The sequence below is a fragment of the Myotis daubentonii genome, chromosome 9, assembly GCF_963259705.1.
Source record: "Myotis daubentonii chromosome 9, mMyoDau2.1, whole genome shotgun sequence".
NCBI lineage: Eukaryota > Metazoa > Chordata > Mammalia > Chiroptera > Vespertilionidae > Myotis > Myotis daubentonii.
The window spans coordinates 84,464,139-84,490,587 of NC_081848.1; the positions used below are offsets into that span (position 1 = coordinate 84,464,139).

Sequence of the window (26,449 nt, forward strand, 5' to 3'; positions counted from 1 at the left end):
TCTCCCAGGTTGACATTCAAGTCTTTTAATATATTTGTATTGATTTCAGAGCGGAAGGGAGAGGGAGAGAAACATCAATGATGAGAGAGAATCATGGATCAGCTGCCTCCTGTATGCTCCCTACTGGGGATGGAGCCCACAACCCGAGCATGTTTCCTTGACCGGAATCAAACCCGGGACCCTTTAGTCTGCAGGCCAACGCTCTAACCACTGAGCAAACTGGCTGGGATGACAGTCGTCTTTTCTTGTTGAGTGAGGCCACCAGACACCCTCCTGAGGAGTTGAATCCTTAAACTGCTCCATGATGCCAGGAAGGAGGGAGCAGGCGGGCAGCAGCTGGGAAGGGGTGGGGGTGCCGTCTGCGTCTGAGGTTAATCCTAGTGGCGTGCCTCAAGGGGAGGCGCAGGGTCTGGGACAAACGGTTTCTGGGCGAGGCTGTCAAAGGCAGGCATCAGGTGAACAGGACGTGAGGGGTGACGCGGGGACCCATGTTCTGTCCTTGGGCCCCCCCATGTCCCCTTTCCACACACACGGTCAGCACTTGCCTTCCCTTTGCGGGGACCGAAATGAAAGGACGCCCAGTGTCTACAGTGAAGTTTATTTCACGCCGAAGTGAAGGACAGGAACGCTCCCGAGGAGCCGGACGTGCCAGCAGAGCCCAGGGCGGGGCGTGGGAGCCAGGCCTCTGACAGACGCGGAGCCTGCCCTGCGGGTGGAGGCCTGGACACGGGGTGGTGCGGCCTGCGTCGGCGGGGTCTCCTCGGCAAGTGAAGAGGGACCTGCAGGGTGGGCAGGACTCCGTACACCGAGGGGCAGCGCAGCAGGAACAGGGCGGGAACGGTGCCAGGGACCATGCTCCGCCCCCCCCGGTCCATGTTCTGGGTCAAACTTCGCACACCTGCCCGAGCTGTCCTTCAGGCAGGCGGTCTGCTCGGAAACGCGAGGTGACTCCATGCACCCGGTTCTGCTAGGGGACGGCGCCCTATCTGTCCCGGCCGCTGAGCTGGAACAGAGGAGAGGGCCGTTGGTGACCTGGAAACCCCTGGGCAGCAGAGTCAGCGGCACAGACCCTAAAGCCAAGCGTTCTGTCCACAAACACTGCTGCGCCATTAGCTGACGCCGGCAGCGCGGGAGCAGCCAGCCACGGCCCGCACTTCCTCCTGGGCAGCAACTCAACCCGAGATCACCACCCAACTTCCACCTGGTGAGACCAGGAGGCGCCACAGGGCGGTCTTACAGGACCAGCTCCCCAGCCCTCAGGGCTCCCTGCAGCCCTGCAGTGGGGAGAGGTCGGCCCGAGCGGGAGCCCCAGAAGCTGCCGGCGACCATGCCAGGCTGTGCCTCTGCCCGTGGGCGTCGGGACCGGGATGGTCTTCACTAGCCTCCTCGTGACACATGGCACCAGCCTACATCTCAGCCCTGAGAACCAGACCCAACGAAAGGCCTGGAATGACGGAGACCTCAGGGCAGTCTCACCCTTGGCCTCAGCTCTCTCTGGTCCAACTTGGCAGGAAATGAGGCTGCGGCCAGAGGGGGCTTCTGCCAGTGGGGTGACAGCACAGCCGGAGGGTGGGGTTCCCGGGACGTCTGCCTGGGGCCTCAGGAACCAGACCAGCACACCCTGGTGAGTCCCGCGGGCGGGCGGTCCTCCCGGCCTGCAGTGCGCCCTCCAGAGCTGGTCAAGGTGCCCAGGCCCCTCCTGGGGAAGTCACCCAGCACGGCCACATGGGGGGTCTCCTGGGAAACCCCATCTTCTGTAACCGCATGTCTAGGTTGGACACCTGGAGCTTCATGGCTCTAAGGCCTCTTTCTACCCTCAGCGCGGCCACGGTCAGCATCGCCCGCGGGCTCCATCCCACACGCACAGAACTGCACGTCTCAGGGTGCTGGCCCCGTCGGCTCAGCCTCGCGCCTCCGCCTGGAGCTGCCGTCCTGCTTTATGTCAGGGAACAAAGGCCCCTGGGTCCCGCCTCCCTGGCCAGCGGGCTCTGCCGCTGCTTCTCGGGGCCCCTCTCCCGAGGTCACAGGAACCGCACTCCGTGCGAGCAGCCGCCCAGGTCGGGCTGGCCCAGGGTGACAGCCAGGGTCAGTGTCACTCTCTGAGCCCGTACCTGCCCCGTCTCCCGCTGGACGAGGTCCTTCAGCTCCTCCGTCCAGCCCAGCAGCTCCACCAGCTTGTCCACGCTGTCCACCAGCTCCCCCAGCTGCAGCACGTCCCTGCTGCGAGGGCGCCAGGCCAGGGACCCCGCCGCCTCCTGGTTCATGAACACGCGGGGCACCGAGCTGCGCACGGCCTCCGACAGGCTGGCAAAAGGCTCCACCTGAAACACGGCAGAACGTGAGGAGCCGTGTCCAGCCTCGGCCTCAGGAGGCTGCGCACGACCGGACCCGGGAGAGGAACCCCCGCCGGTGCCCTCCTCCTGCTGCTCCCTCACCACGTCCCAGTCAGTCCCGTCCCACTGCCAGCCTCGGCGGGTCTCCCTGGCAGGCTCACCACCTGTCCTCCCCAGCACGGCCGGGCACACGGCAGTCTGGTCTGTCCTCACTCCGCTCCGAGGGCAAGGACCTGGTCCCGCACTGAGTGTGAGATGTGGCCTTTCCCGTGACCAATGGAGCTCATCTCAGCCCCGCACACTGGGGGCGGCCCCTCCGCGCCCTCCCTGTGCAGACCCTGACAGGCCTGACTCATTCAAGAGTCAGTGTGACAGCCTCAGCCTGTGTGGCTCAGTGGATAGAGCAGGGGTGGGCAAACTTTTTGACTCGAGGGCCACAATGGGTTGTTAAACTGGACCGGAGGGCCGGAACAAAAGCATGGATGGAGTGTTTGTGTAAACTAATATAAATTCAAAGTAAACATCATTACATAAAAGGGTAAGGTCTTTTTTTTTTTAGTTTTATTCATTTCAAACGGGCCGGATCCGGCCCGCGGGCCGTAGTTTGCCCACGGCTGGGATAGAGCATCGGCCTGTGGACTGAAGGGTCTCAGGTTCAATTCAGATCAAGGGCATGTACCTCGGTTGCAGGCTTGATCCCTGGCCCAATCAAGGGCGTGTGCAGCAGGCAACCGATCAATGTGTGTCTCTCACATCGATGTCTCTTTTTTCCTGTCTGTCCTCCCTCCCTTCCACTCTCAAAATCAATGGAAAACACATCCTCAGGTGAGGATTAACAACAACAACAAAAAATGTCATAGATCCATAATCTCTTCTCTCTCAACTCTTGGGGCTGGATGTACTCTCTCCCCCCACACTCCCTACTCCCCCTACACTCTCCCCACACTCCCTGCTCCCCCCCACACTCGCTACTCCCCCCACACTGTCCCTGCTCTCCCCATACACTCCCTGCTCCCCCCACTCTCTCCTTGCACCACCACCCCTACACTCCCTACTCCCACCTATACTCTCCCTGCACCACACACCCACACTCCCTACTCCCCCCACACTCTCCCTGCACCACCACCCCTACACTCCCTACTCCCACCTATACTCTCCCTGCACCACACACCCACACTCCCTACTCCCCCCACACTCTCCCTGCACCACCACCCCCTGGACCCCCCACACTCTCCCGGTACCACTGCCCCCTCGCCCTGGGACCAACCTGCAGGGAGGTGCCCAGGATGAGCAGCAGGTCTGCGGCGGGGAAATCCACCACGTGCAGCAGGAACCTCTGGGGCAGCGCCTCCCCAAAGAACACGATGTCGGGCTTCACGACACCGGTGCAGACTGCGCAGCGGGGGACCCTGTCCCCCATCACCTCGGCCTGGGGACACGGGAAGGGCCGAGGAGGCAGCACAACCATGACGGGCACAGGCACAACGAGCTCTCCCGCCCGCAGCTGAGCAGCGTGACCAGTCCACGTGCTAAGGAGCGGCTGCTCCACGCGGGTTGCCCCTTGGTCTCAGCGCCCAGCTGCGGGGAGGCGCTACTGTGCCTCCAACTCCGGGGGGCGCGGTGGCGGGACGGGCTCACGGATGTGTGGACCCGGTTCCCTTTTGGGGTGAAGCACGTGTTTCCCACTAGAGAGGGGGTGGCTGCACACCACGGTGACGGTAGAGATGCCTTCACCACAGGTCACCTTGGGTTGTGTGACCTTCACCTCAACACAAATGAAAGACAGGGCCCGCGCCATCGCTAAGATGCCCAGCTCCACCCACTCCGCCGGAAGGAGCCGGCCCACCGTCGAGTGGGCCTGGGCCTCACGGCTCCGCCAACAGGAAGCACTGCAGGCCTCCAAGCCGCCCCGTCCCCGGAGGAGCTACAGCGGGCAGACCTCCCCCCACGGCCGCGCTGCCCGCGGCCCTGCGCTCCTGGAGGGCAGTTGTCCTTTTAAGCACACGGTCCGCACCACACACACCGGGGCTGCGTGTGGGAGGAGGTGGGTGTGTGATGCACAAAGATACACCCACCTGGGACAGGTGGCTGGTGGGGAGTCACCTTCCCCCTGTACCTCCGTCCTGCCTTCGCCTTTTGCAAGCACGTATGGCAGTTCTAACCTAACATAGAGACATTCCCCACTACGACCGTCGGTCTTTATGACACGTGTTCATAAGCCAACACGCCTGCGGGTCAGGGTCAGCCTGCGAAGCAGAGGCCCCGGCCACTCACCCAGAAGCCCTCCGCCTGGGCGGCTCTGCCGCAGACGGTGCAGGTGGCCGAGGCGAAGGAGCCGTGCGCTTCGACCAGCCTGGAGTCAGGGATGCCGGCCGCTGGAAGGGAAACCACAGCTCAGCCCGCTGCTGGGGCGGGGGTGGGGAGGGGGGAGGCCGAGGCCCCAGAGCACAGCGTGGGCCCCGGAGTCCCTCGCTCAGAGAGGGGCTCCCCGACCAGCCAGCCTCGGTGAAGACAGCCCGTCAACAGCACCAGCACATCTGATGCACCTTCAGATCAAACTATGCCACGCGGAGGAAGACACCCCACTCCACAGACACCAAGTAAAGGTGAGGAAGCAACAGAAATGCAACACATTTCCAAAACCTGTGGAGAAACAGCCAACAGTAGCTTGTTCCGGCGGTGGCTCCTGAAGGCTGTGGGCGGCCAGACGGTCCCAGCTGCAGGGGGCCTCCCCCCGGTTCGTCCTGACTCCACACCCAGGAAAGCCCAGGGCCAGGGAGCACACAGTCCCTCCGGGGCGCCCCCTGCTGGACGACCTGCTAGCAAGGAAGCATTTCTCGAAGTCGAGGTGATGCCTGGCTGCGTGGTGGGCAGCTGGCCCTGTCGCCATGGGCACAGGTCGGCGTCACTGCAGGAGGAAGAGGGCCCAGCACGTGCTCCTTGAAGGCGCACGGCAGCGCTCAGGGCTCAGCGCCATCTGGGGATCGCCGCTCATCCACTCCGTCCGCACGAGAAACCACCCGCCACACCCCGAGCCTGATGATGTGAGGAATCACTAGTCCTCCGCATGATGATAATATCGCAATTACATTTTAAAAGTCCTTATCTGGTGAGGGATGTGCCAGGGGGTAGGGGAGGCCAGGGGAAGGTCAATGGGGGGGGGGGGGGGGGGAGGAGACATATGTACTATCTGTGATACTTTAAACCAGCGGTTCTCAACCTGTGGGTCGCGACCCCTTTGGGGGTCGAAGGACCCTTTCACAGGGGTCGCCTAAGACCATCGGAAAACACATATATAATTACATATTGTTTTTGTGATTAATCACGATGCTTTAATTATGTTCAGTTTGTAACAATGAAAATACATCCTGCATATCAGATATTTACATGATGATTCATAACAGTAGCAAAATTACAGTTAAGTAGCAACGAAAATAATTTTATGGTTGGGGGTCACCACAACATGAGGGACTGTATTAAAGGGTTGCGGCATTAGGAAGGTTGAGAACCACTGCTTTAAACAATAAAATAAAATTAAAAAGAAATAAAAATAAAAGTCCTTGTCTGCTAGAGATACCCATGATGGATTTGCAGATAAAATGTATAACGTGAGGAACTTGCTTCAAAAGGATCTGGAGGTGAGAGGACGGGTGAGCGCGCGAGGACGGGGTGAGGGCTCACTGCACTGGTCCTCACGGGCTCGGGCAGCTCCGTCACAGCAGGTAAGAAAGGAGACGAGCAGCCCTGGAGCCCGGTGTCAGCTCCAGTTCCCTCCAGGCACCACAGCAGGTGCTGGTGAGCGGCCGGTGAGCGCCGCGGAGGGAGGGTGTGGACGGGCCCTGGGCGGCCTCACCTCGCTCCAGCCCGTCGATGTTCTGTGTGTAGAGCCGCAGGAGCAGCCCCTTGTCCTGGAGCAGCCGCAGGAAGTAGTGGATCACGTTGGGCCTGTAGCTCCCCGGGTACATCTTCTTGGCCCACGAGAAGAAGGGCCTGGGGTTGTGGAGGAAGAAGGTGAGTTCAAAAATGGCCTCCGGGTACGGGACGTCGCAGTGCTGGAAGCTGCTGTAGAAGCCGGTCCCTGGAGACCTGCCAGAGGAGCCAGAGCCTCAGAAGAAGGGGAGTGGGGCGGGGGGGGGGGGGAGTGGGGGGGAGGGGCGGGGGAGGGCGCTGGGGGGGCGCGGGCAGGGCGGCACCTGAAGTCCGGGATGCCGCTGGGCGTGCTGATGCCAGCCCCCACCATGACCACCACCCTCTGGCAGGCCTTGGCTCGGATCAGCTCGGCCACGTCCTGCAAGAAGAGCTCCTGCGTCCTGTCGCCTCCGTTTCCAAAGACACCGGCGACACCGGCAGAAAGACACGTGGGCGGCCTTCCACCTGCAAAACTGAGAGAAGGGAGGGTGGCCGGGAGCCGCCAGGCAGCCCATCGGGCGGTCAGAGGAGCGTCTGCCCCTCCCCACCCCGCCGCTGAGAGGGCCAGGGTCCCTCCTGTCCCCAGCCTGCCTTTCCCGTCAGGAACGCGTCCTGGGCTCACGCTGAAAGCCGTCCTACTCAGGGCGGAACCATTCCTGCGAGTGGGAACCGTGCGAGGAAAGCAGCGCCCGCCCCCCCCACCCACGGTCAGGGCCAGGCTGAGGGGCCGCCCCAGGGCTCAGGCCGGAGCCAGGCGCCCCCCATGGGCTGCGGCCCGCTCTGCAGAGCCGGCCACCCTCGCACTGGTGGGACACAGACCCAGTGACCTTTAAAGAAAGTTGAACTTAGACTTCACACCAAATGTTGTCGCGATGAAAAGGGGCTGTGGAGACCCTTCCAGAATGAAGCATCCGCACCCTGACAGCCAGGGGTGCTACCTGCTGCGACCCAACGTCCACCGCCACCCAGAGGCGGGCACGGCCCGACGGGGCGGCTCCCCGTTCGGGAGCGAGAGGGTCCGCCACCGGGAAAGGAGCCAGACACGCAGCCAACCAGCCACGGGCTCGGCGAGGCCTCGGGCAGCACCAGGAGGAAAACAAAAGCTGCCAAGGAACACGGGGCTGCGCTCGGCGCCCGGGGCAGAGACCCCTCCAGCCTGACGGGCAGAGGCAACACACTGAACGGACAACCTCCCCAGACGGTGACGCACAACCGGAAAGTGAGTGTTTACCTCACCTGCGACCCTGAAAGAAGCAAGCCCCTAACGGACGTCCTCAGGCTCACGGCAGGACCCTTAGGGCTTGTCTGCCAGGAGGCGACCCCACGCCCTCTCGCCTGCTGTGCTTTCCTTCCGCTCCGTACAAAGCCAGCACCGAGCCCCTGCCGACGCCCTGCCCCACAGGCTGCGGGCCGCAGCGCTTGGCGCCCAGGGTCCCCGCGTCTCAGCCACGGTCCCCTCCAGACACGAGCCTCACATCCCGCCCCTTCTGAAGCAGAGCGATCCCTCCTTCGGAAAACTGCTGTTTGAACTACTCTGTTATTCTCAGTCCCTTGTTCTATAGGTCAACCCTGTTATTTTTAGGTAGTCCCTTATTCTGTAAAACAACTGTCTTCGTTTGAATAATAGAAAAATATAAAAACTTAACTGTGTGACGTTGCAAGCTAGCCGTCTAACGGAATAGACTAATACCGATAATATTCCCATATTCTCATGCCAAGTGCTTGCTCACTGCGTATCCAAGATGACGAGCTGTCTGCAAAAATCACTCGCACAGAAGCTCTTCGTAAAACCCGCAGACAGAGCCCGGAAGGTACAAGTAGGGAAACGTGCTCCACGTCTTTGCTCAGAGCTGTGGGAGACCCCTCCCTCTGAGCCCGCGCGTGATGGAGATCCTAACTACTTGGCTCGCGAAGGCGGCTTGCATGCAGCTCGCTGACTGACGACACAACACTTTCAGCCCAAGGGGCTCCCCGGTTCTCCCGCGCCTCCACCGGGCCGCCTCGCTCCGCGGCGCCTCCACAGCTCCCAGAGTCCAGGCCAGCTCCGAAGGAAGCCGCTGCTGGGCCCAGGGAGACGTCCCTTCCCGCCTCTGCAAGGCGACAGTCCTGGCTCCCAGCTCCCTTTCGGGCCACCCCTTCCCCTCACGCAGCGACCCTCAGGGCAGCGTCCCTCACTCCACTCTGGGGTCAGCCGCGTGCAGTTCAGGGCTTGCCTGCCACTCGGTCCGCACGCACCTCCTGTGTTGCCACTTCTCCGGCCACACAAAGCATCACCTGGGTGACCCAGGCCTGACGGCGTAGAGGGAGAAAGAGGGACACACATGCAAGGCCGAGCTTGCCGCCTGTCTCATCGTCAAACACCCTGAGCCTCAGTGCCAAAGCCAAGCAAGGCAGCGACAATTCTCTTCCTCAGAAAGACCCAGAGCTGTGGGCCTCCCAGAGCAGGCGCTCACCCCCTCCCCCGCCCCGCCCCGCCCAGCTCCTACAGATGCCCATTCCCCAGCGGGGCTAACGCACCCAAGACCTCAGCTCTGCCTGCAAGTCAAGCCACTGCCGGAGGGGTTTGCTGAGAGCTGGTCAGAAGGTCAGGAAGGAAACACACACTTACTGAGCTCCCCCTAGAGACCGCTAAGGGAACTGCAGGACAGAGGCAAGTGGGGGTCCTGGGGTTTCTAAGTGCATTTGGTCTTCTCCCACCACGGCTCACAGCCGCACACGGCATTTCCTAAGTGACGAGAGCAGCTCTTGCTGCAGGACTTGGCCTCTTACCCTCAGTTCCGGAAGCCGACTGGGGGCCAGAAAGGTGAAATGGGGTCGTTACAGCAAAGCCCTTTCAACCCCACCGCTGAGGTTAACGAGGGGCTTCGGGAAACCCCCTCAGGACGGGCTGGAGCCTCCCTAAGAACAAAAGGGGGGACTCCGCTTCCAGATTGGGAACCAGAGCGGCCCGTGCCAGCCCCCAGCCCCACACGCCAACTGGAGCCATGCGTGGGGGCCCGTCCAGGCCGGGCCTGTACCTCCCCACCCGTTGTGCCTGCCCTTTAATCTAATAAGCCAGGGATCTGGTAACTGAACTGGTTTCCCGAGTCCCGTGAGCTGCTCTAGCAAATGAATCAAACCTGAGGGGATCACGGGACGCTCCGACCGACAGCCAGCGGGTCAGAAGCACGACTGACCCCCTGGACTGGCACCGGAGGTGGGGAGCAGCCTTGGGAGGCTGAGCCCTTCACTGTGGGGTCTGGCGCTGTCTCCAGGGGCTGGTGTCAGAACTGAGTTGAGTGTGTGGAAAACTGGACGATTGCTTGGTGGGGTTGCAAATAAGCCTGAACCGGAGAAGCTATTAACCACTGCTGAGCGCGGCTGAGGGTAAGGTGTCACGCAGGGACCCCCATGTGCACTGCTCGCCTGGGGAACACATGGCCAGGATTTTACCAAACGTCCAGAATATACTTAAGATGTGTGACAAAGTGTACACGGCACATGGAGTAAGAGTCACTGGAGGTAGGGGACCCTGAGGAGCCAGCATGGGTGCTGCCTGGGAAAGGGAAACAAAGGATGAGGTCACACAAGAGCCCCCAAATCAAAACTCAAAGGGCAGCCCGGCAGGTGTGGCTCAGGGGCTGAGCATCGACCTGTGAACCAGGAGGTCACAGATTCCTGGTCAGGCACAGGCTCGGGTTGCAGGCTCCATCCCCAAGGTGGGGCGTGCAGGAGGCACCGAAATGATTCTCTCTCATCATTGATGTTTCTCTCTCTCTCCCTTCCTCTCTTTGAAATCAATAAAAATATAATAATTTAAAAAAAAAAAGCCCTAACCGGTTTGGCTCAGTGGATAGAGCGTCAGCCTGCAGACTGAAGGGTCCCAGGTTCGATTCTGGTCAAGGCCACATACCTGGGTTGCGGGCACATCCCTGGAAGGGAGTGTGCAGGAGGCAGCTGGTCGATGTTTCTCTCTCATCGATGTTTCTTTTTTTTTTTTTAAATATATTTTATTGATTTTTTACAGAGAAGAAGGGAGAGAGAAAGAGAGAGTTAGAAACATCGATGAGAGAGAAACACCGATCAGCTGCCTCCTGCACACTCCCTACTGGGGATGTGCCCGCAACCAAGGTACACGCCCTTGACCAGAATCAAACCTGGGACCCTTCAGTCCGCAGGCTGACGCTCTACCCACTGAGCCAACCCGGTTTTGGCTCATCGATGTTTCTAATTCTCTATTCCTCTCCCTTCCTCTCTGTAAAAAAAATCAATAAAATGTATTAAAAAAAACACCTCAAAGGGCAGAAATTCCACAGCAGAAAGCCGGTGCCTCCTGCTCTGGGACAGGGGTGGCGAGTCCTTTAATGATAGTCCGGGTCCTTAAGCGACCCCTGGTAGTTCAGGTCACTCTTCAGCTACGACCCTCACAACGGCCTGCAGAGCCTGGGACCACACGAGCTGCAGGGAGCAAGGTCTGCCCAGCGCCTCTGTGCCTCGCAGACCCAGGGTTTACAGGTTTCTGGGGGTGAAGAAGACTCCTCGGTATCACCCCCTCTCACTTCTCACGGCTGGTAGGAGCTGTGTAAGGTGGCACCCCGTGACTGTATCGCCATTTTCTGAAGACTCGTCCACTACCGGCAGTTAAACTGGTTTCCTAACAACCATGGGCCTTAGGGGCTTTCCACGGGTAGCTCAGTTCCCACACAAGGATCCAGAGTCCACAGGACTGTGGGGGGCTCTGCACGCGCAGGTGGGGCGCTACCTGCACGACCTCGCAGGGGACGATAAAAGTGCGCTCAGCTTTGGACCCAGGAGTGGCACCCATTTACCCGAAAGGTGAGCTACAGCCTGGCCGAGGGGTTCACGGGGTTCAGTGGGTGAACGCTGACCGGAGGTCAGGTTGATTACACAGGTCGGGGCACATGCGGGGGTGGGGAGCTGCGGGCCAATCCTGCAGGAGGCCGTGGGTGGACGTTTCTCTCTCTCCCTCTCCCTTCCTCTCTGAGACCAATAAAAATATATATATTTTTTAAAGGTGAGCTACAAACTAGGTAATTCACCGCAGCATTGTCTGTAGTAACTAGAGATTAGCAACTACTTCAATGAGAGAGTTGTACAAATCAGAGAACGCCGGTTCTGAGATGACAGTAAGTCCTAGACGTACCGTTAAGCGAAGGGCAGGTACAGACCAGACTAAGGGCGCGATGTCCACAACCGGCACGTGGGTGTCGCCGGCCACCCCGGGAACCGCGAGAAGAAACGAGAACTGAGCCGGGAACGCTCCGGACAGTTCAGGTTCTGCTGCCGCCCCGCCCACCACGCGCGGGGAGCCCGAGGGTCGCCTCGCCTCGCAGGGCACTGAACCCCCTGCGGGCCTTCATCCGGCCACCGGCCACCACGGCCGCCCCGAGGCACCCGTCTGCCCCTGCCCGCCCCGCGGCTGCTACCCGGACGAACCGAGGCCGGCGGGCCCAGGCCAGCTCACCGCCCGGGCCCCAGAGCCTGAGAGCGCGGATAGCAGGCCGAGCCCACTGCGCCATGTTCACCGGAGCCCGCTCGCTCGCGTCGTCGTCCCCTCGCCCGGTCACGGCCCCGCCCCCGCGCGCTCGCCCCGCCCCCGCGCGCTCGCCCCGCCCCCCGCGCGCTCGCCCCGCCCCCGCGCGCTCGCCCCGCCCCCGCGCGCTCGCCCCGCCCCCGCGCGCTCGCCCCGCCCCCGCGCGCTCGCCCCGCCCCCCGCGTCTCCCTACCCCAGCCCCGCCCTGCGCGGCCCGGGGGCGGTAGACGCCAGGTGAAGGCGGTTCCCAGCCGGCAGAGCTCCGCCCCGAGACCCCAGCAGGAGTGCGCATGTCTCCCTCCGCGCGCCCACCTCCTCCAGCGGGGGGCGGGGACGCTCCGTGAGCGCCTAGAGAGCAGGCCGCGCCCGCACGCTGTGTCCCGAGACACCACTAGGAACGTCCTGTCACCGCCGCCCTTGCGATAGGAACCTGCGGGCCACAAGGGCCGAGGCCACACAGGCCGTTGACCCTAGGCGAGAACTCCTCACCCTTCAGGGCACCAGTGGCGCGGTTACCCTGACAACCGGCGGACGCCCAGTGCCGCCGCCGGCGCTCCCGGCGTGCCCCGCGCGGCGCGGCGCCGGAAGTGAGTGAGCATTTCCGGCAGCCGTCCCCGCGGCGCGGACTTCTCTGTGGCAGCGGCGTTCTGGCTTCTTTTGCCGACATGAAGGACGTGCCAGGCTTCCTCCAGCAGAGCCAGAGCTCGGGGCCCGGCGAGGCCGCCGTGTGGCACCGTCTGGAGGAGCTCTACACGAAGAAGTGAGGCCGGGGCGGACGCCGCGGAGGGGGCGGGCGGGGGCCGGGAGCGCCCCGACCTGCGGGGGAGGTCGGGTCCGAGGAGCGGGGTGGCAGCCACGCGGACGGGGCCTTGGGGGCCCAGGGGTCACTGCCTTCGCCTTCCTGTCGAGGGGCCGTGCGGAGGTCCGAGTTTGCTGGTCTCAGGAGAGGGTTGTGGGCTGCGCGGTGATGTCACCCTCGTTCCCCTCCAGCGAGCCCGCGCCTGGTTGTGGACAGCGGGTCCTGGCGTCCTGCGCTCGGCCTTGTCCTGCTGACTGCCCGCGGCCCGCTCCCCCTGGACGGGGGGTCCGGGGGCCGGCGCGGGTCTGCCTTTTCCGCGTTGACTCTGCATTTGGTTGCGCGCTCCCTTTCCCTTCCTCTGGGAAACAAATGAGAATATACTTAAGGAAATATACGTTTTTATTGGAGAGAGGAAGGAAGAGGTATAGAAACATCAATGATGGCAGAGAGCCACCGGCTGCCTCCTGCACACACACCCCCGCGGGTGGAGTCCGGGAACCCGGGCATGTGCCCTGACCAGGAATCCACCGTGATCTCGTGGTGCACAGGTGGACGCTCAGCCGCTGATCCTCGCGGCCAGGGCAGCACTTGGTATTTTTCAAGGCCTTCTATTTGCGTCCGTAAAAACTAGCCTTTGGTTTCAAACGTGCTGTCGTTCCAGAGGTTTTCCTGGACTCGCTCTCAGTCACCTCGCTCACAGATGAGGCAACGAGCCAGTGTAAGCTCCCTCCCTGAGGCGCTCGGCTGCCAGGTGGGAGAGCGGGGGTTTCAGCTGGAATGGGCACGATTCCAGAGTTGTTGTTTCCAGCCGCACCTCACAGGAACCCGGGGAGGTGGTCTGGAAAGAGCTCTCCACTCATCGCTGGGGAGGCTGGGTCTCAGAGAGGAGAGGCGATCTCGGGGGTCATACCGTGGAGGAGTGGAGCCGGGAAAGAAGGCGGGTTCGGTGGCACCCATCCTGGCGCACAGTGGAGAGGCCGCTGCTCCCGCACCAGGGCTGGCCGTGCCTGTGACCGGACATTAGTTTCTCGGTCTTACATTTTTCAGGTTGTGGCATCAGCTGACGCTGCAGGTGCTTGACTTTGTGCAGGACCCGTGCTTTGCCCAAGGGGATGGTCTTATTAAGGTAAGTGACTTGCCATGCTAGGTCACATGGCATAAATGTGCTCAGAGACTCTGAGATCGCAGTGGGCTTTGCAATAGCAATACGCTAGGCTGAGCCAGCAGTCGCTGTGTCAGGTACTGTTCACACATTTACTCTTTTTTTTTTTTTTAAATATATTTTATTGAGTTTTTACAGAGAGGAAGGGAGAGAGATAGAGAGTTAGAAACATCGATGAGAGAGAAACATCGATCAGCTGCCTCCTGCACATCTCCTACTGGGGATGTGCCCGCAACCCAGGTACATGCCCTTGACCGGAATCGAACCCGGGACCTTTCAGTCTGCAGGCCGACGCTCTATCCACTGAGCCAAACCGGTTTCGGCCACACATTTACTCTTCACAGCAGCACTGGGAGACGGCCGTGCTGTGACCCGACTCTGCCATAGAAGCAGGGCGAAGAGGTTTCGTGACTTGCCATAGATCACAGCGAATAAGTGATGCACGTTCTGTCTTCTAAATCCCTAAAGTGTAGTCATAGCACACTCCCATATCTCGTCAGAACAGGCGTGTGAGCACGTGTCTGCGAGGCTCAGCCCTGACCGCCCGCCCGCTGTCTGTCCTTCGGAAATACTCCCGCTACACAGGGCAGGGTTTCTCCAGCAGGCGGCCATGCTCCCGCCGCCTGGCACATCTGGAGTGTTCTCCAGCTGTCCCTCTCCTGCACCAAACTTGCCACCTCTTTGCTCTGCATTCCTTAGAACCCATCACTTTTTTGGAATAACCTTTGGAACCTCTCCCTTTGTTGTTGTTTTTGTTTTGTTTTAACATATATATTCTTTTTTGTTGATTTCAGAGAGGAAGGGAGAGGGGAGAGAGAAACATCAGTGATGAGAGGGCATAATTGATAGGCTGCCTCCTGCACACCTCTCACTGGGGATGGAGCCTTCAGCCCAGGCATGTGCCTTTGACGGGACTCAAACTCGGGACCTTTCAGTCCGCAGTCCGATGCTCTATCCACTGAGCAACACCAGCCAGGGGGAGCCTCTCCCTTGGGCTGCTCCACCTGTGTGCTTTGATTTCCCTTGCTCCTGAGTTCTTGGCGACGCCATTTATTTGTTCACGAGGCCAGGACCCCAGCGGAGCCTGGGGAAGCGCCAGGTGCTTGCTGCGTGGCTGGGGATCTGAGATGGGACCTCGTGAGCCTGCAGTCTTCTCATCTGCTAGGGCCCTGGGCCTCGCGCTGGTGGCCTGTTCCACTCAGTGCTTTGAGGAGGAAATGAGAATTGGTCTTCAGGAGACCCTTCTAGGGCCGGTGTAAAGCCCCAAGCTAGAGACAACCCAGCTGGCTTTCGCGTCCATTGGTGAACGCTTGTGTGACCCTAATAACCAAACGCGGTCTCCTGGGAAACGTGCCGGCCCTGTGCGGTCCCGGCTGGGTCTGCAGATGCCAGGCGTCCTGTGACTTTCTCCATGTTTTGGCTCCACAGCTGTACGAGAACTTCATCAGTGACTTCGAGCACAGGTACAACTCTGCTTGTTGACTTGGGAAGGAAAGTGCTGGTGCCGCGTGCTGACGGCTGTGCTTGTGTTTCAGGGTGAACCCCCTGTCCCTGGTGGAAATCATCCTCCACGTGGTCAGACAGATGACGGGTGAGTGGCCTGCTGCTGACAGGACCGGGTCCACGTGGCAGCTGCTTCCGTGGCCTCGAAACATACGGAGTGGGACTTTTTTGCATTTTGATAGGAAATATCCGGCTCTAATGTTTTTATCTTATTTTGTGTCCAAACCTGAAGATGACCCCCCTGAACAGCGTGCTGGTTGGTGGGACCCGTCTGTAAAGAGCCCGTTGGCCGTGCTTCTGAGCTGGTTCTGCTTCCTTTTCTAGATCCTAACGTGGCGCTTACTTTTCTGGAGAAGACTCGTGAGAAGGTACGTGTGACGCTGGAGCCAGACCTTCTGAAACACGCGTTTGTGTCTGTGCTCACTGTCCACAGCCCTAGACCAGGCTGTGCCCGCGCGAGCCACGCGGGGTGCGGGGGCCCTGCTGCGGGTCCGCTGCCCGCGCTTCTGAGGTTCCTTGTCTCCGCGTCTGTAGGTGAAGAGCAGCGACGAGGCCGTGATCCTCTGTAAAACGGCCATCGGCGCCCTGAAGCTGAACATCGGGGACCTGCAGGTCACAAAGGTGAGCTGAGCCATCGCACAGGGTCGTCTGTGGTTTCAAAGGTTCTTTAAGCCCTGGCCAGTGCCTCAGTGGTTGGAGCGCTGGCCTGCGCACCGAAGGGCCATGGGCTTGAATCCTGGTCAAGGGCACCTACTGTGCTGCAGGTTCCAGCTCGGCCCCGGTCAGTGTGTGTGGGAGAGACATCCGCTCCCGGTGTGTCTCTCACATTGATCTTCCCTCCCTCCCTCCCTTTCACTTTCTAAAAATCAATGGAGAAAATATCCTTAGATGAGGGTTAGCAGCAATGATTAAAAAAAACTACAGGGGGAAATCCTACTTTCCCTCCTTTAACTATTTATTTAAAATAAGTGACAGGAAAGTTGCAAGAATAGCATAAAGCTCTCTGTGCCCTTACCTCAGGTGGTTAACATTCCCGCTTTGCCCATCATTCTGTGTGTGTGGTTTTTTCCTCAAAAACCGCTTGAGGGTAAGTTGCTGGTAAGTCACCGTTACCCACAAGCAGAACCCAGAGTGCTGGCCCTGCAGGGGTCACAGCCTCCACCAGGCACAGCCTGTGGCCCCTGTTGACCAGGGTCCGCCCTTCCGGTCGCACGCTGCTGCCCCGCCTCTTCTGCATCCTCATCATGTCCGTTTCCTGTCCTGGAGCTTTTTTATTTTTTAATCTATTGATTTTAGAGAGGAAGGGAGAGGGAGAATCATCGATCGGCTGCCGCCTGCACACTCCCTTCTGGGGGTCGAGCCCACAGCCGGGGCATGTGCCCTGACTGCGATTCGAACTGGCAGCTTCTTGGTGCAGGGGTGGACGCCCCACCGAGCTCCCCTGGCTGGGCTGAAGTTCTGTTTTAACACCCAAATGAAAAGCAGTGTGCGTCTTACCTTGTCACCTATCACCTGACGACGCTGTGAGTTAAAGCAAGGCCCCCTTGCTCCCTGTGAGCAGGAGACCATCGAAGACGTGGAGGAGATGCTCAGCAACCTGCCTGGGGTGACGTCGGTTCACAGCCGCTTCTACGACCTCTCCAGCAAGTACTACCAGACGGTGGGGAGCCACGCGTCCTACTACAAGGACGCCCTGCGCTTCCTGGGCTGCGTTGACATCAAGGACCTGCCAGGTGGGCCTGCAGACGCCGCGGCGGGAGGGGCTGGAGGCAGCGGGTCTCAGGAGGCCCTCGGGGGCCGCACCCCGTGGTCAGGAAGCCGTGGTCGGAGCGGGAAGGTGGTGGCAGCTGTAGTTTCCACGCTGTCCGCCCTTTGCTGTTTGGTTCAGGAGGAATGAGCCCGACTGCCCCCGGCCCCCCCCCCCCCCCCCCCCCGTCAGTGCCTGGACCCCGCCCCCGCCCTGAGACCCTCGACAGATGCTAGGCCCAGGGGAGTGAATGACAAAAACCTTTCACGGATTTGAGGGAGGAAAGAAAGTGACCAGAGTCTTGGGGAGAGTGCAGTGAGTGTGTGTTTGCAAAGGAAATTCCAGCAGATTTTAGAGGTTTCCAGACCAGCACCTCCTGGAAGTGTAGTGAGTTGCATCACTGCATCTCGGGGAGCACCGGGGGCAAGGCAGCCGCTGTGTCCAGAGGACAAGGGGCTTCTGGGTGGGACAAAGGAGGCCAGTCCTAGGTGGAAGGGGCTGAGCGAGGTCTGTGAGGGGCTCGCTCTCCCATCCGAGGGCGGGGAGCACACAGCGGAACTGTAGGTCGCCACGTGGATTTGGGGGGAGTGAGGGAGTGAGTGCGCTTCCCACAGAGCCCGGGAAGGCGGGTCCCGCGTAACCTGAACCCAGCGCTGGCACGGTGGCGCCTGTCAGCTCTGCCGTGACCACCCAGCACGCGCTGCCCGCTTCTCCCTGTGAGGCCTTTAAGGCCGAGCGGACGGGGCTCGTGACGTGTGTGACGGGGTGTCGTCTCCTAGTGCCGGAGCAGCAGGAGAGAGCGTTCACGCTGGGCCTGGCGGGACTTCTCGGCGAGGGAGTGTTTAACTTCGGAGAACTCGTAAGTGGGCCCTGGGCACAGACGCGTCACCGCGGGCACGGCGCGCTGCCAGCTAACCGGCTCTGTCCCGCAGCTCATGCACCCCGTGCTGGAGTCGCTGAGGGGCACCGACCGGCAGTGGCTGATTGACACCCTGTATGCCTTCAACAGCGGCAACGTGGAGCAGTTCCAGACGCTGAAGGCCGCCTGGGGCCAGCAGGTCAGTCCCGGCCGCGCCGCCTGCGCCTGCCTCTCCCGCCGGCGCTGGGGAGACCGAGGCAGGCAGCTCAGGTGCAGCTGTCATGCTCCGCCCTGCAGACAGCGCCGGGGAGGGGGACACAGGCCTCCGACAGAGTGACCTTGCGCATGCGGGGAGAGGAGCGGGGTTGGGGTCAGGAGCCCGTCTTGGGTGTGGTTCTGCCCTCCGCAGATGACTGCCGCCTGGGCTGCCCCAGGGAAGCTGGGAACTTGTCTTCCCTCAGGACACGTCCCTGGAACGGAGGAGTGCTCCTCAGGCCCCGCGGCCGCCCCTGCGGTCTGACAGGGGTACAGCCCTGCCGGTCAGGTCCTAGTCTTGGGAAACAGCCTCCCGCTGGGCACTGTTCTGGTCATTTCCTACGAAAAGCGCAGCGCAGCCCGGGACCTGATGCTGGTCCGGAGCCTGTCTGTCCCCCCTGCTGGTCAGGTGACCTGTCTCTCTCCTCGCAGCCTGACCTCGCCGCCAACGAAGCTCAGCTCCTGAGGAAGATCCAGCTACTCTGCCTCATGGAGGTGAGCGCGCGCCGGGACCCTCTGTGCTGGGAGCCGCCTCAGAGAGGCCTGGCGGGACCATCGGCGCTAAGGTGGCTGCCGCCTCCTGGCACTCGCCGCTCCTCGTCTACAGCCCATCTGACTTTCCCGCTAGAGTTTGAGCCTTTTGATATCTTTTTCTTTTTTAATATATTTTTATTGCTTTCAGAGAGGCAGGGAGAGGGAGAGGGAGATAGAAACATCAGTGAGGAGAGAGAATCAGGGATCGGCTGCCTCCTGCACGCCCCACACTGGGGATGGAGCCTGCAACCCGGGCCTGTGCCCTGACCAGGAATCTAACTGACCTCCTGGTTCAGAGATCGACGCTCAGCCCCTGAGCCACGGTGGCGGGTGAGTTTGAGCCTTCGGAGAAAAGGGCCTTGTGTTCGGCTCAGTGCATTGTCCCCAGCGCCAAGCACTTGCTCAGGGTGTGAGCAGTGACTTGCAGAAAGCTGCCAAACGGCTAGTCTTACCGTCTCACCTCAGCATTGGAAGCTGGTTGTTAATGAGATATGTGGCTAATGTTAAGGAAGCTTTACAAAATGAAAATAAGTAAATAAAAATAAAAAACAAAGGAAGCTTTAGTGTAGAGGTACTAACGTCTACATTTCCAGAGCAAGTATTGATAAAAGTGTCCTTATTGTTTAGTTCTCTGACAGTTCTTATTTGGAAAAATTTTTTCAGATGACTTTCACACGACCTGCCAATCACAGACAACTCACTTTTGAAGAAATTGCCAAAAGTTCTAAGATCAGCGTGAACGAGGTATAGTGTTTGGACTGGGGCTGTCCCAGGGGGGCCGCGCTCCTGGTGGGGGCACCCTGCTCCCCGACTCAAACCACAGAAAAGCGGCGTCCTCCCCGGCACTTGGCAGCGCTGGCGCCCGCCTGACACCGCCCTCTGCGCAGGTGGAGCTGCTGGTGATGAAGGCGCTGTCGGTGGGGCTGGTGAAAGGCAGCATCGACGAGGTGGACGGGCGCGTCCACATGACCTGGGTGCAGCCCCGCGTGCTGGATCTGCAGCAGGTGACGGGGCCACCAGGAAGGAAGGGGCGCGGGCGGGCTCCTGCCGCGGGCAGGGTGTCAGGGAACCTAGTTTAATGCCACCTGGGACCTGAACCCTGTGTTTAAAAGCGATTGTGGTAACAGTGCTGGTCATGCTGATGGTGCCTCTTAATCCTAAAATTGGTCCTCTGATCAGGTACGTTCCTGCTTCTGTGATTTGAGCCTAAATCTGTCCTCACATTTGCTGGAATTTAATCCTGTGGATTTCCTGTGCTTGCTGGCTCTCTTTCCTGCCAGCGTGTGAAATGTGGTTGTGGGGAGATGCCTGTGCAGCTCCGTGTCCCCGTGTCCCCATCCCCCCCCTTAGGGCCCTGCTTGCCTCACTCTGTGCTCTCTGCCCTCAGATCCAGGGGATGAAGGACCGCCTGGAGTCCTGGTGCACGGATGTCAAGAGCATGGAGATGCTGGTGGAGCATCAGGCGCACGACGTCCTCACCTAGAGTCCTCCCAGCAGCGCCCACTCCCTGCCACGGGCTCCCTGCCGAGGCGGGTTCTGTTGGGCAGGACTGTTCTTCCTGTGAAAGCGGGACCGTGGTGTCTCCGGGCCCGCAGGGAGGGTGGGCCCTGCGTGTGGGCATCTGCCCCCCCCCCCCCCCCCCGTGTAAGCGGGTTCCCAGGTGGCCCGAGGGCCCCGCAATAAACGCCTTTGCCGTGTCCTCTGGTTTCCCTTGGCACGCCCTCCAGGGCAGGCCTGTGTCTGCAGAGATGAGGCGGGAGAGGGAATGGGAGGGTTTGGGGGGAAGTGGCCTTGGCCTCCCCTCAGAGGAGAGCGTCTCTGCACACACGGGACGGGCGGGGCAGGGGCCGGGGACACCCCCTGCCCCGAGCCAGCAGCTCCTGTGACCCGAGTGCCCTGTGCTGAGCGTCCGGGAGGCGGCGCACGTGCATGAACACAGGCGAGCGTTCGGTGGGGGAGGGTTTAATGAGCGCCCCCTCCCGTGTCCACGGCGGCGGCCGCCCGCCTGGCTGGGCAGAGCCTCACTCGGCGGAGCGGCTCTTGTAGCTGTCCAGGTGGGACAGCACCCAGCCGGCGGGGACCATGAAGCTGAGGAACGTCGCCACGAGCGCCACGGCCTGCTCCTGCGGGGGGCGGGGGGGGGGGGCACACGTGAGGCGCCGGCCCCTCGACCTTGACTCCCTCCCGGGGCACCCGCTGCTGGTCAGGGCCTGCAGGGCGGCAGGCAGCCCAGGTTCTAAGTTGCTTGCAAACAAGGACAGGGCCTTGGAGTGGGGGGTCCTGGATCCATGTTCTCCCTTCAGGGCCGGTTCTGAAGAGGCAGCCCTGCTTCCCTGGTTTCCTGGAACAGCCTGGGCCCTCCCGAGTCCGAGATCAGGTGCCAGATGGGGGCTAATCCTTTTAGCTTCGACCCCGAGGCCTCAGGCGTAGCTCCGGGCTTTGCTTCCTAGCACATGACCTTGGGCCGTGACCTTCCTAACCCTGGTGACTTAGGCTGGAAACGGGTCTTGTCTGCTCTCTGGGGCCGGGGGAGCAGGTTAGTTTCCCCCGTGCTCTCCCCTAGCCCTCAGCCCACCCTCCCCTTTCACGGGTGACGCTGCAGGTCCCACAGGAGCTCCCAGCTCAGCCTCAGCACCTGCCTTGGCAGAGGCAGTGGGAGCCTGAGAATAGGCCGCAGGGACAGCTGGCTGCCGGGACCCTGGCTGCATTGGGACAAAACCCCGCCCTAGGACAGGCCCCGTGCCCGCGTCCCCTCCAGCAGCACCAGGCCTGGGAGGACGTCCCCTCTCCCTTTACCAGCCTGGCTTCCTGGGGCCCACCCTGGAACCCGCCTCATCCTGAGAGCTCCGGGACTGCCAGCCCTCCGTGGGCCGGCCCCTGCCGCCTCCCGGGTACTTACGGGGGCAGAAGTGGGTGTTTTGGCCGGCTTGGCGGAGATGTGCGCCTTGGGGACCACACAGGCCCGCAGGGGGGCTTGCAGCAGCCTGATGGCGGGGCCCAACCTCATGTTGCTGGGCCAAGCTCTGCGCTCCGAGTCCTGTGCGTCCTGTCCCTCGCTCTGCCCTCTGCTCGCTGGGCCGGGCTTGGGCTTTTTATAGCTCGAGGGGAAGCCACAGCTGCCCCTCCTGTCCCAGGGCTTGGCAGGAAGGTCGCCTGGAGCCAGCCTCAGGCCGCAGCCTCAGGCACGTCCCCCTGCAGGGGCTCTGAGGGTCCCACCAGCTCCTTGCAGGGCAGGCCTGGCCCTCCCAGCAAGGGCTCCCACTCCTCAGCGGAGCCTGTGGGCACTGCAGGGAGAGCAGCACGGTTTAAGGTGACTCGGCTGGCGCCATGATACCCGGGAGCTCTGGCTTTGGCATTTCTGGCTGAGCTGCCTGGCTTCTCTTTCATATATATATATATAATTTTACTGATTTTTTACAGAGAGGAAGGGAGAGGGAGAGAGAGAGAGTTAGAAACACCGATCAGCTGCCTCCTGCACATCTCCCCCTGGGGATGTGCCCACAACCAAGGTACATGCCCTTGACCGGAATCGAACCTGGGACCCTTCAGTCCGCAGGCTGAGCTTCTCTTTCTTGACTGGGGCTGCCAGGTGTCCCCAGAGCTCCGCTGCCCCCTGGGCACTGCACGTGTGTGGCAAGGAGCTGCCCGGTTGCTGGCCTGGGCGACCCCTGCCTCCGGCCCACGTGCAGGTTGGGCACCTGGGGCGGCTGCTGGCTCAGGCCCTCGGCCCTCAGCAAGGCGGGCGCTGGCGTCCCCGCCGCTCTCCGTCCCCGCCGCTCTCCGCGGGAACAGTTATCCGGAAGCTTGTCTCCTGTGCCTGGGAGACGTACCTCTGCAAACATCGCCCGCCCAGCCGGGTCCGAGGGGAGGGCAGGGGGCCTGCCTGTCCCCACGTCCTCCTGCCAGACGCCAAGGCCATGTCCCAGTGTCGTCGCCAGGCACTCTGCAGGATGCTGGGTCCTGGCTGTCCTCCCGCCTCGTCCAGGCCCCGTGTGACCTCTAGCAGCCCTCCACCCTCCACAGACTCACCGGGCTCAACCCCTAGCTGCGCCTGTCCGCCAGTATGCATGGATGCCAACCCTTGTCCCCATGGGGTGGAGTCCCCGAGGCCCTGGGCCTGTCCCCCACCCTCAGGCCAAGCATCTTATCTGTCTGATGCTCACACTCACACCTGGGCCACCACCAAGACCATACCCGCTGACTGCACTCCCCACCCGTCCGGCCTTGAAGGGTCCCCCACAACCCCACACAGCAGCCGGGACGATCCCAGAGCAAGCAGTCCCGTTGCTACCCGCGCCCCATGGCCCCCGCACCTGAGGGTCCAGCCCTTACGGCCACGCTGCAGCAGCTGCCCCTCTGCCCCAGGGCTCCCGCGTGTTCACCTGTGTTCATGTCCAGGCCCGTTCCGAGGGCATCGCTCGGGCATGTGCTCCTGTAGCCGGACACGAGGCCTCTGAGGACCAGCACTCGCTGCCTCGCGGCTGAGTTTGGGGCCCGGGCCTGTCTGGCTCAGCCGGCTTCAGTCCTTGTTGGCTGAACAGATGGAAGTAGGAGAGGGCGGGGGCAGAACTGGGTCACATCACCTCCCAGGGACCTGAGCCTTCGTGGGGACTGTGTTGGAGGCCGCAGCCCTGAGACCAGGTGGGCGTGGGCACAAGCCCGGGAGCTGAGAACCACATGGACAGCGTGGTCACTAGGGGCAGTCGTGCCCCAGCCGGTTGGCGTGGCTCAGCGGTTAAGTGTCAACCTATGAACCAGTAGGTCACGGTTCAATTTCCGGTCAGGGCGCATGCCTGGGTTGTGGGCTCGGTCCCTAGAGGGGGCGAGCTGGAGGCAGCAGATGAATGATTCGCTCTCATCATTGATGTTTCTCTCCCTCTCCCTCTCCCTTCCTCTCTGAAATCAATAAAAATATATTTTTTAAAGAAAAGTGCCTTAAAAAAAAAAAGGTGAGTTGATGACATGACTGCATCACCTGAAGAACATGTTTACTTTCACTTGTTGCCAAGGTAGGGCTGGTTCCGGGCCCGCCCCCGCCTCCCCGTGGCCTGTGACCCAGGCAGGAGCCGCGGGGGCCGAGGAGGGAGCGTACTCAAGTGTCACCTCCAGCCAGGCCGGGTCCCTGCCCCCTGGGAATAATCCTTCCGCCTGAAGCGATAATTACAGCTTTGGGGAGCAGCTGGGGGTGAGGCTGTGGGTTAGACAACCAGTCGCCCAGCCAGGTGGCTCTTTCTCAGGTGAGACCTGCTGAGCGCCCTCCCTCTTCCCCGCGTGGGTGGGGTGCGGGGCCGGCAGGTGGGGAGCAGAGTGCCTGCTGGACAGCAGCTCCCAGCAGGTCCTGGGGGTGAGGCTGCCCCGGAGACAGAGCCCCTCCCCAGGCCTGGGTGGCCCCCAGCCTCGGCCTCAGCCCTTCCCACCCCGCACGGCCTCGGGGTCTTTCCTGCTTTCCAAGCGCAAACCTGCCCCTTCCCGTCGACCTGGCTTCGGGTCTCGCCCTCGCTCAGCTTTCCCTCCCCAGAACCACTTGTTCACACCAAACCCCAGAGCCCTGCTGCCCTCCCCACACAGAAGCTCCCGTCCCCCCGCAAAGCCCATTAGGTCCCCACAGAGCAGGGCCATGTCCGGGCCCCCCCTGCCCCGGGGTCTGCCGACCGGGAGGAAGCGAGGTGACCCAGAGAGGAGAGATGGTGGCCACGGGGGTCACATTGGACAAGGGAGTGAAAGGCTCTGCGGGTGCGGGGGGGTGGGGGCCCCTGTAACACTGGGGGAAACTGAGGCTTGGGGAGGGGGCCGGAGCAGGACGAGCTGTCAAGGCGCTGGAATCCTCCACTCACCTCCATCTACCACCCTCCCACAGCCATCTGTCTGCCCAGATCTGTCTCTCCGCCCCTGCTGTGTGTGGGGGTGCGGGGCGGGGGGCAGCCATCGTGCACTGTCGCTCACGGGAAAGCCGCAAGCCCCCCGGAAGGTCAGTGCTTCATGTGGCCCTTGGCACCACCCTGTGTCTGAAACCTGAACCTCAGACGATGCTGGGGGAGCAGAGGGGGGTGATGGGCAGACCCAGGGCCCCCCAGCGCCGTGCATGCTGACATTCACGCATGACTTCCATCGCACAGCGGGTCCTCGGCGGGTCCTCCGGGCCCGGGAACCTCGGCCCCCCTCCCCCCGGGGAGTTCTGATGCAGTCACGTGGGGGCTGCTCTCAGGTCACATAAAAGCAGTGCTTCACCCCTTTCATTCCAAACTAAATGGCCACGTGCAGAGAAACCAAAACCTCACCCAGGCTGCCAGCTCAGCCCTTCCTCTCACCTACAGAAGCATATGTCCGCCCGCCTGTGTGCCTCAGGGGCTGAGTGTCGACCTAGGAACCAGGAGGCCACGGTTCAGTTCCCCATCAGGGCCCATGTCCGGGTTGTGGACTCGACTCCCGGTGGGAGGTGTGCAGGAGGCAGCCGATCCATGATTCTCTCATCATTGATGTTTCTCTCTCTCCCTCTCTGTCGTCAATAAAAAAATTTTATTTTGTGAACATACCTCCACTCAGTATGTCTTCCTGGAGCTTTGGGCTCGTGGGTGCAGACCCGGTGCAGCCCGGCCTCACCCACCTCTGCGCCTCCCTCTCTGACTCTCCACTTCCTCTTCTGGATCCTGCCAGCGACAGCGTGTCACAACCCGACTGGTATGTTGGTGCCACAGTTAACGTCCTGTGTCAGCGTGGCAGGGCCACGACGCTGATATTGGCTCCAACACTATTCTGGATGTTTCTGTGAAGGTGATGTTTGGACAAGAGTAACAGACCACTGATACTGGTGGACTCTGAGTCTAGCAGATGACCCTCCACAGCGTGGGGGGCCTCGCCCAATCAGTCGAAAGACATAGAGACCAAACTCTGAGCTCCCTGAGGACGGAGTCACCAGAAGACAGCCAACTGCAAGCCCGGCCTTCCCAGGGCCCCAGCCTTCTCCCCCCCCCCCAATAGAATTTGGATTTACCAAGTCTCCCCAGTCACGAGCCAGTTCCTTCAAATAAACCTGCATGTACATCTACATTGTGTCTGCCGTCCTGTTGGTGCTGCTCCTGGAGAGCACTCACTCCCACGCTTGCTCTGATGCGTTTGTCACAAGCAACGAACCAGTACGGACACATCGTGAACTCAATAAAGCCATCCTGCACTCAGACAGCCTCAGTTCCCCCGAATGGCCCCCTCCTGCCCCGGGACCTGCCCAGGACCCCGCCTGACATGTAGCCGCGTGGGCACCTCCTGGCGGTGCAGCTTCTCGGGCTCTGGATTTGAGGCCTTGGCCAGTGGAGAGGAGCGGTAGGTGTGCCGAGGGCGCCCTCTGCTGTTCTTGTCGGGATTCGGCTGAGGCTGGATTGGGAGGATGGGGGGGCGGGTGTCAAGCGCCCTCTTGTTACACCCTCCAGGGCACCATCGGCAGGACTCACGGTGCCACGTGACCGGAGCACCCCGAGGTGGGGTTTGTCGTTTTCTTCTCCTCTTCCCAGCCTGTTCTCTCTGGGAGGACACCCGGGGCTCAGCCCACGCTGCAGGACCAGGGGAGGGGGCTCCCCCTTGTGACAGGCAGGTGGGGGGGGTGCTCCCCAGGAATTACTTGGAATTCTTCTGCATGGGAGATATTCTCCCATTTATTATTATTTATACATATATATTTAAGGTACATATTTACATTTTTTCATCTATTGATTTCAAAGAGAAAGTGAGGGAGAGATAGAAACATGATGAGAGAGAATCATGGATCGGCTGCCTCCTGCACACCCCCTACTGGGGATCGAGCCCACAACCCGGGCATGTGCC

General features: G+C 61.3%; 2 protein-coding genes and 1 long non-coding RNA gene across 10 annotated transcripts; 1 reads left to right on the plus strand and 2 right to left on the minus strand.

Moving 5' to 3' along the window:
- Positions 1-9: 9 nt before the first annotated feature.
- On the minus strand, positions 10-12,352 carry SIRT3 (sirtuin 3). Of its 8 annotated transcripts, none has more exons than XR_009454520.1 (8): positions 11,679-11,813; positions 6,527-6,715; positions 6,187-6,419; positions 4,608-4,708; positions 3,601-3,762; positions 2,112-2,321; positions 899-1,003; positions 10-389 (listed from the first exon to the last, which is right to left on the minus strand). XR_009454520.1 is itself a non-coding variant. In XM_059710531.1 (7 exons), exons 2-7 carry the CDS (start codon positions 6,571-6,573, stop codon positions 983-985), a joined length of 774 nt encoding a protein of 257 aa, XP_059566514.1. In that variant the 5' UTR covers positions 6,574-6,715; positions 12,265-12,352; the 3' UTR covers positions 583-982. The 8 variants fall into 8 exon arrangements, 6 of the variants coding, with proteins under 6 accessions (XP_059566514.1, XP_059566517.1, XP_059566513.1 ...); XR_009454519.1 differs by having other exon boundaries at positions 10-435; XM_059710531.1 differs by lacking the exons at positions 10-389; positions 11,679-11,813 and adding an exon at positions 12,265-12,352 and having other exon boundaries at positions 583-1,003.
- Positions 12,353-12,401: 49 nt separating this feature from the next.
- PSMD13 (proteasome 26S subunit, non-ATPase 13) lies at positions 12,402-20,333 on the plus strand. Its single transcript, XM_059710529.1, has 13 exons — positions 12,402-12,535; positions 13,622-13,700; positions 15,165-15,199; positions 15,272-15,327; positions 15,564-15,607; positions 15,774-15,860; positions 16,801-16,972; positions 17,766-17,845; positions 17,919-18,044; positions 18,533-18,595; positions 19,298-19,378; positions 19,522-19,638; positions 20,022-20,333. Exons 1-13 carry the CDS (start codon positions 12,441-12,443, stop codon positions 20,115-20,117), a joined length of 1,131 nt encoding a protein of 376 aa, XP_059566512.1. The 5' UTR covers positions 12,402-12,440; the 3' UTR covers positions 20,118-20,333.
- Positions 20,334-20,580: 247 nt separating this feature from the next.
- LOC132241599 (uncharacterized) lies at positions 20,581-22,003 on the minus strand. Its single transcript, XR_009454521.1, has 2 exons — positions 21,534-22,003; positions 20,581-20,757 (listed from the first exon to the last, which is right to left on the minus strand). It is a non-coding gene; the product is annotated as an uncharacterized LOC132241599 (long non-coding RNA).
- Positions 22,004-26,449: the final 4,446 nt, after the last annotated feature.